The sequence below is a fragment of the Melitaea cinxia genome, chromosome 8, assembly GCF_905220565.1.
Source record: "Melitaea cinxia chromosome 8, ilMelCinx1.1, whole genome shotgun sequence".
Classification (NCBI taxonomy): Eukaryota; Metazoa; Arthropoda; class Insecta; order Lepidoptera; family Nymphalidae; genus Melitaea; species Melitaea cinxia.
The window spans coordinates 6,257,102-6,270,256 of NC_059401.1; the positions used below are offsets into that span (position 1 = coordinate 6,257,102).

Below are 13,155 nucleotides of genomic sequence, written 5' to 3' on the forward strand. Positions count from 1 at the left end.
AGCGCGTTGCCAATCATATCGCCATTTCCCCTCAGGAACTCTGGTCACTTTACTCATCAACAGGAACACTAAACTGCTTGAAAGTATTATTATATAGCTGTGATTTTCTGTAAGGTCGAGATACTACCCCAGTTGGGCCCCTCCATATTTTGAGCATAAAATTTGCTGCCGTACCCTACTTCAGTTAAATCAATTTCTAACTTTTACTTCTTCTTAGATGTATTCTTTTATTTTATTTTTTTCGGCGCAAGAGCAATGTACCATCGTTCGAATCACGCTCAAATTATGCGTGTACTATTTATCGCCAATAGTATTTTCTCCCATAACGAGTGTATAATCGAATAAAGACAGGAATTGGGGAACTGAACACAATTAGCAGACGAGACATGAAAGTTAATGAGGTTAATCCTTAAGCGAATTGCGAAGGAAATTGCGTTCTACTTTCTAACGAATTGCCTGATTGGGCACTGGGTCGATTAGTGAACAGCGACAAGGTGCTGATTTACGACATACGTACTAAACCAGTATCATCGTTGATACAATTTATTCAGTTTTTTACACCGACTTCCAAAAAAGAAGAAGGTTCTGTATTCGATTGTATTTTTTAAACTTTTTTTTAATGTATGTTATCGCAGAACTTTTGATTGGGTGGACCGATTTCGACGATTTTTTTAATCAAAAGGTGTTGTGTGTCATGTGGTGCCATTTAAATTAATTGAGATTTAGCTAGCACTTTTTGAGCTATATCTAATAATGCATATTTACTTGACAATATTTTTCTAGACTTACGTTGTATTATACTTACTTACCGCGTAACTTTTCACTGGGTTTATTGATTTTGATGATTTTTACTTTAATCGAAAGCTAATGCTTATCGAGTAGTCTTATTTAAATTTGATCGTGATCTGGATACAAATTTTTGAGTAATCTTTGATACCATTTATTTACTTTAAAAAAATACATAAAAAATACAATCGAATTGATAACCTCGTTATTTTTGAAAGTTAGTTAAAAAGGGTGAGAGTTACTTATTGTTCATAATATAAAACATTTATTTCAAGTCTTTTTGTTGCAGTAGCATATAGATAGTTTTAGTTTTTAATTGCTTAAAAATACATTTGTATGAGAAGTCAAGACTAAATCTGAAGATTTATATAATATGGAAGGTTACGCGGTAGGTACCTACTTTAAATAATTGTGTTTGCTCGAAAACGAAAAAAGAAAAAAAACTGAATTCAATTTACATCGAGATGTAATACGACGCGACGTAGATAATTGAAAAAAATAATCAACTAAATACGCATTATTCAATTTATATATAGGGATTTTATTTATAAATAGGGATAACTCAAAAATACTCGTCAGATCCCGATGAAATTTAAATTATAGCGCCACAGAAAAGTACTAGCTTTTGATTAATAAAATAATCATAAAGATTGGTGTACCCATTAAAAAGTTATGAGATAGCACACATAAATAAAATACATTTGAATTGAGAACCTCTTGCATTTCTTGACCTGCCTGATCAGTTTTACTGTCATTCCTCTTGCACAAAAAAAAATACGACGAGCAAAAGCTTTTGCGTTATTTATTGAAATGCAGAAATGGTGTTGAATAGTTTTAAAAGCATTTATTGATTTTTTAACGAAAATTGTATTTCGTTGTAGGTATAATAAAGTTAAATGTGTATGTTTACATATGTATTAAAGAACAGAGTTATATAATTACAATTTTCATAACAAATGAAGTCTCATTAAGTTAATTTTATCATTATTTTATGATATAACAGCCATAATTTCTAATATTTGTAACAAAAATTATATTTATTTAATCATTGTGATTACTATATGAGCGAAAATTAGACTCTGAAGAACTTTGTCTCTCTAACCTCTTAACCATGCTTGCCTCTTGTTGGTAATTCAGTGAGAGCCATGCTTATATAAATACGGTAATATAAAATGATCCAAATCTGAGAAAATTGATTTCAAAGTTTTTATTGTTAGAACTAAATATAAAGTATTAAAATATGAACATAGGTTTTATAATATAGGTTTAATGATATATTTTACAATCGTAAACATAAAAAGTTAAAGACGACAAAATTTAACGAAAGCAGTGAAAGCCAGTTAATGCCTTTTACCTAAGCACGGTAGTGTAAACTTTTGACATCCAACGGCCCCGCTACAATTCATCTAGAACCGCAGGATTCTGATCCTGTGCTCGGGATATGGTAACAATAAGCACCCTATGTGGGGTGAACACGGGCAACGAGATCTCGACAATTATCTGTGTAGTCCACACAAATATTCATTATGTATGAAATACAATAATAATATTAAACAAATTGCTGTGATTCTATTATCATGTCATTTTCCGTTTTCCTTCCTTTTATCCTCGAGACCACAAATAATTTTTGCACATATACATTAACGCCATAACAAGCCCATCAGAAATAAGTTAATAGTTAAAATCGCCAGTATGAATTACAGATTTCATCAAATAGTGATTTGTTATTGAATAAATTTTTAAAGAGTTTAAGTTCTTATTATTCCTATTTAAAATTATAAAATAACTAGATAAAAATCTCCGTTGATTCATTAAACACAATAATTGTGGAACACGGAATGCTTTTATCGCTTAAGTGTATGTTACAACAACTCTTAGTTGTAGATTGAGCACAAAGTCTCGTTTTACTGCTACTATGAAGGCTTATAATAAAGTTTATTACAAAAATATATGACTGAAAGTATTAAAGCATAATTTTTGAAGTAAAACTTCTTTACGCAGCTCTTGACTTGAGGAGTAAGTTGGTGAATGCGTGACGAGCGTTACCAAAAGTGTGATCGGGTGAGGGGGGTGAGGCGAACGGAGCTAGAAAGAGAGGTGCGAGCATATGGCTACTGATTTAATTCAGTCAAATAATATTATGTTAGTAAAAAAATGGTAAATTCATGTATTCTTATTTATTACATTATTACTACAGCTATTACAAAAACCGGTAAATCCGTGGCTGACGCATCGAATAAATAAGAGTACAGTCAACTCAAAAGACTAATTTCATTTGTAATTAACTTATCTATTAATATTTAAAAATATGCATTAGGAATACTAGATAAGAAAACTAAAATGTGTATGTAAAGTTGAAATTAATAAAGTTATTTGAAATTAATATTATATAATTAAAATATTTCTGACCATTTAACCTAAATATAAAAAATAATAAAATGTTTAGTAATCTATTAAAGAAAAAATAATGATTTACGATTATTTACAATAATTCTAGCGATACATTAATTTTATAATAACACTACATAAAATTAATTTAAAAAAAGTTTTATTTTACTCTAATATATTGTTTTTCTTGCAAACTGTACCGCAACTCGTGTATATAATAAGACTTATATATATATGTACTGAATTTGACCTTTAAGATCCAGTATAGTAAAGCGAACGAACAACGAACAAGTGATCTCGTCGTGTTTCAAGTCACTCATAACTTAGCGTCCGTGACATTGACTATAGTGATGAACAAAGTTCTGTGATTTAATTGTATTTTAATAGTGAATAATTAAATAAAATGAAGTGTATTGCTATACTTTGTAGTTTTATGACTTTATGGGCCAGTGCATGTGAGTATTTATTTTTAATTTATACATTATATTTACATATTTGTCAGTAAAATATAGATTTTTCTTTTTTATTATTTTCATTTTATTTGCTTAATGTTGTCCATTAGTATTGGAAGAGTTACGTAAAAAATCTAGTCTGTTTAATAAAAGTTTATTATAATAATGTTATCATAATTATATTATTAATAAAATTGGATGTATCATCATGTAAAACATTTTTGGAACGTCACATCGTTAAAGTAATTATGCCAAGTGTCAGAAATGATTCTTGTGTTGGTTTTCCAAGTTAATAAATATTTTTACGATTTCTGGTTTTTGTATAAAGTAATTAGTAGTAACTTAACTTTTTTAATGTATGTAGTCGTTCGAATTTTTGTACAAAAACTTAAAAGAATAATTTTATAAAAAATATTTAAAAATACGATTGGTTAAATGTTTTCCTTATATCGGCTATATCGTGATTTACATAAGCAAGTTTCATAAATATTAGTTTTAAAAGGTCAACGTTATCTTGTCGACTGATGAATATTTTAAGTAGAAGTAGTATTTTCCTTGTTTATAGTAATATAGTCTTTATATGTATAAAAAGTGAACATGGTTTTACAATTCATAACTACAAATATCATAAAGACGAAGTAAATTGTATTTTTGGAGATAAAAGATGTATGAATTTAATGTAGGGTGTTATTAATGTAGCAAGTCAATGAAAATGTAAACAAAACCTTAGTGTAAACCATAGCTATATCACGCGGAACGCTAACAGATTTTTTATTACGGGTATATTATACCTTTGTATATATTTCGATGTTAAATAAATAATATTTTATGCTTCATATTTGTTAGAAACAAACAAATTGAAGATCATTTCATATAAAACGAGAATTCACCTTTAATTAAATTTCACATGGATAAAGCGTGAATATTTTACTTAATAACTACATAGAAATACATAATTTACTTTTCTATCTATTTTATTTTCATTTCAGTTTTAATTAGCAGTAGTATATTAAGTTAGCTTAATTGACGTCACTGTATACGAGTAAATATTATAGAAAATCGTCGCGGTATGTCTGTCTAGATAGAATTTATAAATTTTTCCTTAAAATTTCGAATTTTCTTATATATTATCAGATATATCAAAGAGTTTTTTAAACTTGTCAAGTGTAATGAATTCATGTTGTGTTAAAAATCTTAAATAAACAAAGAATAGATTTGCTGTACCTTATTAAAGATAACAATTTTTTTTTTCAAACAAATCGACAAAATCTCCCAAATATGTGATTTAAAATAAATTGGAACGCAATATTACTAGCATTTATAATTATGTAATATAATAATTGAGTATAAACCAATATAATGTATTTGAGGAAAAATCATTCAAATAATATTCTAATAAACAACTTTGTGGCGTAACGAACGGCCTTATAAAAAGCGTTAATTGTAAAAAGACATCGACGTACTAACGATTACAAAAGCATGTAATTATTAAGTCTTTGTTAAGGACTGCAAGTGACGGGAAGAAGAAATCGTAAAATAATGTTATTTACACGAGTAATTAAAGTTTGCAGATATATTTAATGACTACTGTTAGTAAATAAACTTTCAAATAACAGAGATATGTGATTAATCTGATAAAGATTTTTTTAATTTCGAATTTGTAATTCTGAGGCGTGCAACAATAATTTTAATACTGCCTGTAGTATTTGTAGGATAGAGAGATAAAGTAATTTCATAGGGAATAAGAAGTTTTGTATTGAAATTTTTTATTTATTATATTGCTGGGTGTCACACCAATATATAATAGAAACATATGATATAATAAATAATTTTATTGATAGTAAAATAAATTTACTATACTTACATAAATAAGTATAAGCGGGATTACGCCCTAGCAAGGAGATCAAACGGCTGGGGGTTAGGCCTATAGGCTGAGAAATCGGTGGACAATCCTAGCCTAGTCAAGTAATTTCCCCATTGCATTCGATCCCCAGTAGCCTCAGATGGTAAGTGTTAAAAAGTGTGTAAGTGTAATCCGGGATGAAATCGTGGGCAGATATTACGACAGGGATGATTTCACGGATCTTTACGACAATATATACGTTTCTTTCGGCTTTCACGAGGTTCTCTTCATGCGAAATGGTGATGTTCACTAAAGCACCCTCGACTGTCCCCTGTTCACCAACACGATATCAGGCTTGTTCGCCAGTATCGTGTTGTACGTGGCTGTAGGTAAGTCCCAGTAAGGGTTAAAGCAGTTGGGGTTTTCTCAATAATATAATAATATTTACCATACCCGAAGAACTCATACTCGTTAACGTATTTATTTATATGTATTGTCATCGGCTCCGCGAAAAAGCAGCCTAATAATGTTTTTAAGATCTGTTTTGAGTTTATTGTCAATCAGTTGTTACGAAATTTTTACCAATGCTATATTTTACGTTTTATTTTTATAGAATCAAAGAAATAGTATATTGTTTGCCTTTAACACTTTAACTGTATTACAAGAGCCTATTGTTCGGACCCTCTCATGTACCATTTAGATTCAAATGCAGTTTTTACTTACATTTGTGTCATCAATCAAAAAATCAAGTCACTCTGTTTTCGTTCGGTTGTCGTATTTATTTTAACTAGTGGTCGCCCAGTGGTCGAAATTCGATTACAATTACTTTATCTTATAAGTTTAACATTATTAAGGTTCTGTTGTCAAAGACTTTACTTCTATGATAATAAACAAAAGAGTCTATGTGTAAGAGTACGCGTAGGTGTCAAATACATGGTAGTGTGTGTTTAACTGAGGTAGGGCACAGCAGGAATTTCCTGCTCAAAATATGGAGCAGCCCGACTGGGGTAGTACCTCGACCTTACAGAAGATCACAGCAAAATAATACTGTTTTCAAGCAGTATTGTGTTCCTGTTTGTGAGTAAGGTGACCAGAGCTCCTGGGGGGATTGGGGATTGGGTCGGCAACGCGCTTGCGATGCTTCTGGTGTTGCAGGCGTCTATATGCTACGGTAATCGCTTATCATAAGGTGAGCCGTACGCTTGTTTGCCGACCTAGTGATATAAAAAAAAAAATTATTGATTAATTGTATTTTTTTTATGTATAATTTTGAAAAGAAATATTAGCATTCTGTTCGTCTTCTCTGTATAAACTATGCGTGTGCGAAATTTCATACTCCTCTGTCCGGGAATTTTTCATAAAAAGGGGTACAAAGTTTTTACTTCACGTAATGTATAGAAGATTATTTATTTTAATTAAAAGCTTTTATTTTACTTGCAGTTTATGCACGTATGCATGTATGTATGTACGTTTGAAATTTCTATTTGTAATTTAAACTATCATTATTCTCTTACATATTGCTCCTATAAAAATAAAATTTGTAATCCGTAACAAACGATCAAACCATTCTCACCACCAGATTCAATGAGCTGCGTGACACCCCTTGGTCGTCAGAGCCAGTGCGTGTCAATATACGATTGTAGAGACCTTCTTACTGCGTTCGAACAAAGGCCGCTTAAGAGTAACACAGTCAGTTTCCTACGTCAGTCACAATGTGGCTTCGAGGGATATGTACCGAGAGTGTGCTGTGGTCCCATGCCATCACAATCGCAGGAGAGACCTACGACAGTGAGTACTTAGTGACAAATATTTTGATTTACTTTGGATTATCGGATGTACTGTGTTGCCCTATGGAAAAAATCTCATTAAACATGGACAAATGCAGACCAAATTCTCATAAGATATGAGAGCATAAGAGTTCTCGTAGACTCTCATAACTCGGTATGAGAATTTGGTCTGCATTTGTTCATGTTTTATGAGATTTTTTCCATAGGGATAGGATTTCGAAAACGTCCGTAGTCCAAAAATTTACTTTGTTATATATTCACTTTTTTTTATGTCTCTAGGTCGGCAAACAAGTGTACGGCTCACCTGATGGTAAGCGATTACCGTAGCTTATAGACGGCTGCAACACCAGAAGTATCGCAAGCGCGTTGCCGACCCAATCCCCAATCCCCCCAGGAGCTCTGGTCACTTTACTCACTAACAGGAACACAATACTGCTTGAAAACAGTATTATTTTGCTGTGATCTTCTGTAAGGTCGAGGTACCAGATTATAGAAGATGCATGAAATGAGCAGGAAACAACATGAGCAGGAAATTCCTGCTGTGCCCTACCTCAGTTAAAGTCACTTACCTATTTATTTATTTAACGACTTGTACGTTGAGTATTATAAAACAGACATATCATAAAGCAAACATGCCAAAAAACAAACATAAACGTACCTAATCATCATAAAATTTGTAACATTTGTCACAAAGTTTATCCGAACTGGGACAATTGCCGCTATAGTCTCTTCTTATACTTCCTCATTAAACTCATCATATTCTTAAAGCATGTACTACGAAGACTAAAGGTAATACATGAATTATATGAACATAATATGGTATTTTTTAGAGACGACCTGTTCTAAGACCAACTAGACCAACAACAGGAGAAGACCCAATATCTGAAGAAGACTCTTATCCGTCGCCACGGAACGAGTGTGGCATAGATACCAATGGTGATCGTCTTTACGGCGGACAGTTCACAGACCTGGACGAATTTCCATGGATGGCATTGTTAGGATACCAACCACGTATGTTATACGCAACTATATATTAAATTTATTGTATTATTGTCATTCAATTTCTATTAGATTTTATATATAGTGAATAAATTAAGCATGAAACTAATATTTTCAAATTTGACACTATTAATTTCTTAAGAAATATTTATCCATTATACAATAAACACGGGAGAAAATGTGAGGAATTCTTCGTAACTAAGATTACTTTACATATCGGACTTTTAAGTTTGTAATATTTTTATATTTTTTAATTAGCTAATAATGCGCCACTGACTTATCAATGTGGAGGTGTGTTGATCAACCATCGTTACGTCCTCACGGCTGCACATTGCGTTGTTGGAGAAATTGAAACCGTTGTTGGAAAACTGTGAGTACTTCTAAAGAAAATTAAGTAATTAATCTTTTACATTAAAAAATCGCGAAACGAACATGACGTAAAGTTTACAATGGGTTAGTTCTAATCTTTATTGAACACGTTAGATAGATATAGTCAGAAAAACCTACAGAACAGCCGTAGAAACATTTTGTAACAAATATTATATATATAGTAATAGCTTCATTTTACATTCTAAATATCTTCATAAGTTAAAAAATGTGTCATAAAATGGTAATATGTAAATAATAAGGAAAAATTATAATATTTTGTCATTAGAAACTTGACCTAGGTAATTGCTTTAAAACTACTTACATATTTCGACGCCGGAGAAAATAATATTAAAATATTAATATTATATTTATAAATTTCAATTATAATCATGTCTGTCTGCTCATGATGATTATTATTATAAATTCTAAATGTATTATTTTAGAGCCTCCGCTCGGCTGGGTGAATACGACATTCAATCGGAAGTAGACTGCCTCTCCGACACCTGCGCTGATCCCGTACAAGAGATACCTGTGCATTCAGCATATCCAAACCCTGGTTTCTCTGATAGAAACAAGAACAGAAAAGACGATATCGCTCTTGTACGACTCGCTAAAAGAGTGAAGTACTCATGTAAGTTAAAATATCCTCTTAGATCTGTTTAAATTATTTATTACTAGCGACCGGCCCCGGCTTCGCACGGGTGCAATGCTGATACTAAATATACTACAGAATGTCTTCATTTATAGTGTGAAGCTAGCTTATGACATGGTTATTAACATAATAACAACATTCAAATATGAGTCGTTAGATTACACGTTGTTACAGAATGCGTTGAAGAAATAAAGGTTCACTGCTCGTTCCCCGTAAGAGATAGCTTGATATTATGTAGCCTATATGTTGACCCGACTTCTTAGCAATATTCGTGCCAAATTTGAAGTAAATCCATGCAGTAGTTTTTGAGTTTATCCCGGACATACATACAGACAAACAGACAAACAGACAAAAATTCTAAAAACTATATATTTTGGCTTCGGTATCGATTGTAGATCACACCCCAAGTATTCTTTAAAAAAAATATTCAATGTATAGTTTTGACTCTCCTACCATTTTATTATATGTAGATCTATACGAATTAGAACAAATCGTCGATGTTATAAACTCGCATAACTTCTGAACGATGGTATCAAATCATTTTTTTATTCGTTGTTATCTGAACAAGACTTGCATAATAGAAAATTGAAACAAAAATGATATATGTATTTACAAAAATATGTGGTACTCTTAAGTTCGTCGGGTCAGCTAGTAATTTATAAGCACACTGAAATAAAAATACATAGCCGTGTATGGTTGTTGGAATATACATAAGGATAAATATTATTTGTTCTAATAATTACCTTTCCAACATTTGTTTTTTGCAGATTACGTGCAGCCTATCTGTTTGGTTGACAACAGTCTTCGCTTGGGTGTCGGAAATGATGTATTTGTGGCCGGTTGGGGAAAAACCGAGTCCGGTACGTTACCCTGTTATTGATTTTACTCATAACATATTAGTTTTTCTTAGAATGCTATTAAACTTATGGTATAGCATCTGTTTACGTATAGAATAATCAGAAAACAAAATTAGAATGTCTTTATTCTGACTGTTTAATTCTTGCATCAATTTGAAAACTGTTTTACTGATTATGGTTTAAATATTTTATTTTATTTAATTTTTATTAACACGTTAGCCTATTAAAGATAGATTATACATATACACAATACAACGTTTTCATAAAGAGACCATGTTATTAATATTATAATGTTTTTGTTTTTCTAGGAAAGAGTAGCCCAGTAAAACTAAAGCTTAGTATGCCAATATACAGCAAATCCGAATGCGTTTCTAAGTATAGATCTCTTGGTGCCGACTTGACTGATGGCCAGCTTTGTGCGGGAGGAATCTTTGCTCAGGATGCTTGTAGGGGAGATTCTGGCGGTCCTTTGATGAGAAGAATACCTTCTGGAATTTGGGAAACTGTGGCCGTGGTCTCCTTCGGCTATGGATGTGGAAGAGAGGGTTGGCCGGGCGTGTACACTTCGGTATCTAGCTACACTGACTGGATTAAAAATACAATGCGCTCAACTAATATATAACCATCTTTAAATTTAATAAAACTTAGTGTAAACGAAGTCGTTGTCATAAAAATTATAATATACGCTTATGTGCGTGCCTGATTAGATTTTATACGAGCTGTCCGACTGTTTGTTTCTTTGCAATGACTTTTAAAATTGTATTACTGTCTTTAAAAGAAAATAATAAATGAATTAAAATTTCAATTTTATTGTTTTTGTGAAAAATATATATTAAATTTGACGGAGGCGTTATTAACTGACTAATATCAGTTTTTTCGACAAAATTAAATACGTTTAGCAACTCCAGGACCTTGTTCCTATTTTTAGATAAATTAATTAACTTTAATGAGGAATGTCTATTACCTGTCTGTGTAATGTAAGACGATGTTTTGTTTGAAACCAAATGTTGAGTGTCGGTTAATATTTTCACATTTATAGTAAGTAGATATTTATGGCTATATCAAAAATTTGTATCTCTATATAGTAGATTGTTAATAAATAGTCTAATATATAAGACAACACCACATGCCGTTCAAAGTTATTGAGAATCCCCGTAGTACAGAGATATTCAATTACTCTTAACGTATAATTTGCATAGGTGTCACTGGCAATCAAATTAAGTGGAGCGCTGACAATTCTATGCGCATAATTTAATTATTTGCCCTTTAAAGTTATACGGGTATGGAAACCTTAAATTTTATTTGTATTTAGTCCCTTCGGTGTTATTAATTCTTGACGGAATGGAATTTTCATGTTCCGTCTTTTGGAATAGTGATGGGTACATATATTTACTAGTCCATGTATAGCTTGTTTTTGCTTTGAAATAGGAATATTTACAATACTATTTTATATGTTTAACTGAAGTAGGGCACAGCAGCAAATTTCCTGCTCAAAATATGGAACAGCCTGACTGAAGGTGACAAAAGCTCCTGGCGGGGATTGGAGATAGGGTCGGCAACGCACTTGCGATGCTTCTGGTGTTGCAGGCGTTTATAAGCTACGGTAATCGCTTACTATCAGGTAAGCCGTACACTCGTTTGCTGGCCTAGTTATATAAAAAAATGGACATGAGTTTCATTGTTGCATTCATAATGTTTTATATTCGTTACCAACTTTTTATTTTTTTGAATAAATTGACGTGCAGACAACAACTACAAATACATATAAATATATGTATTTTGCTAAAAATTAAGAAGAAATTTGATGTTAAAATTATAATGAATGAGAAGCTTATACCTACATAATAATACTACGGATAAGATAGTAGGTAGTCTAGGCGATGGCGCTTAACCCGTTGCTTTGATAAAAAATATGAGATTGTTCTTGGTGAGGGACTAGGTATAATATGTTGGTAATTGTGTTGTTAGTACGTAATTTTGATTTATATGACAGTGATTCTTTTCTGTTTGCTGTAGAAAATCAACAAAAATCTTACTTATAGTTAAATATTTTAAGTACTTTAAATTCTAAAATGTTACGTTTAAGATATATATTTAATTTTTTTGCTTTGTCTGCTTAATTTTATGCCAAAGTTTTTCAATGACATGATTGTTTTAATTACGTTCCCATAAATATCATACTTTAATTGCGAAGTCTAGCCAGTACCTATATTATCTTTTTAGTACCTCTCATCTTATTATAATTACCAGCGTTGTATGAGCATGTCATGAGTGCGACGTTTATTTAATAATAAAACTATTATATAACTTCACCTGATATAACTTTGTCATACTCTTTAAGATAGTTTTCAATGTGTGTGTTCAAATTTTTTTAAGGCAGTGGTGAAAAAAATAAAATGATTATAAAGAATAACATAAGCGGTAGTATAGTAGTGACTTATATTTGTATCGAATATAAGTCGCCGGCAACTCTTCCTATAGTAGTAGTATTTGTATGCATAAATTTAGCGTACCTACTGCTAACACTGTATGTTAAACTCTAAGAGATTTACTAAATAATTTATTATTAACATTAGAAAGGCACAGCAAGATAAACTACAGAAAATATTAAAATCAATAAAAAAATACATGATATGTATGTAACGGTAGATAATAATTTCCGAAATTTTATTATAACAAAGTTAAGAAAAAACCGGCATTAAATCAAAACTGCAAATACATTCATTCATTTCGTACAGATAATAAATTCGTAAAGGGGAGCATTGGGAGTTCCAATCGGAATCTAAAAATTACGGCAGTTTAAAAGTAGGCAGCATTTACATAAAACTACTATATCGGAAATGATATACTCTCCACACGCACCCCATTTGTTTACTTCATGCGAAAAATATCACGGATCCGCGTATCCTGAATATCTATTCGACTAATTTGAAAAGCAGTTTTGTTTTGTTTACTTGTTTTATTTATGTATTAAATTGTTTCTTAATAATTAAAAAAATAAATAAAAAAAATTACAATATTA

General features: G+C 31.3%; 1 protein-coding gene across 1 annotated transcript; it reads left to right on the forward strand.

Moving 5' to 3' along the window:
- Positions 1–3,562: 3,562 nt before the first annotated feature.
- LOC123655493 (phenoloxidase-activating enzyme 1-like) lies at positions 3,563–10,938 on the forward strand. Its single transcript, XM_045591271.1, has 7 exons — positions 3,563–3,629; positions 7,049–7,257; positions 8,087–8,267; positions 8,514–8,625; positions 9,068–9,255; positions 10,044–10,136; positions 10,442–10,938. The coding sequence occupies exons 1-7, from the start codon at positions 3,578–3,580 to the stop codon at positions 10,753–10,755; spliced, it is 1,149 nt and encodes a 382-aa protein (XP_045447227.1). The 5' UTR covers positions 3,563–3,577; the 3' UTR covers positions 10,756–10,938.
- Positions 10,939–13,155: the final 2,217 nt, after the last annotated feature.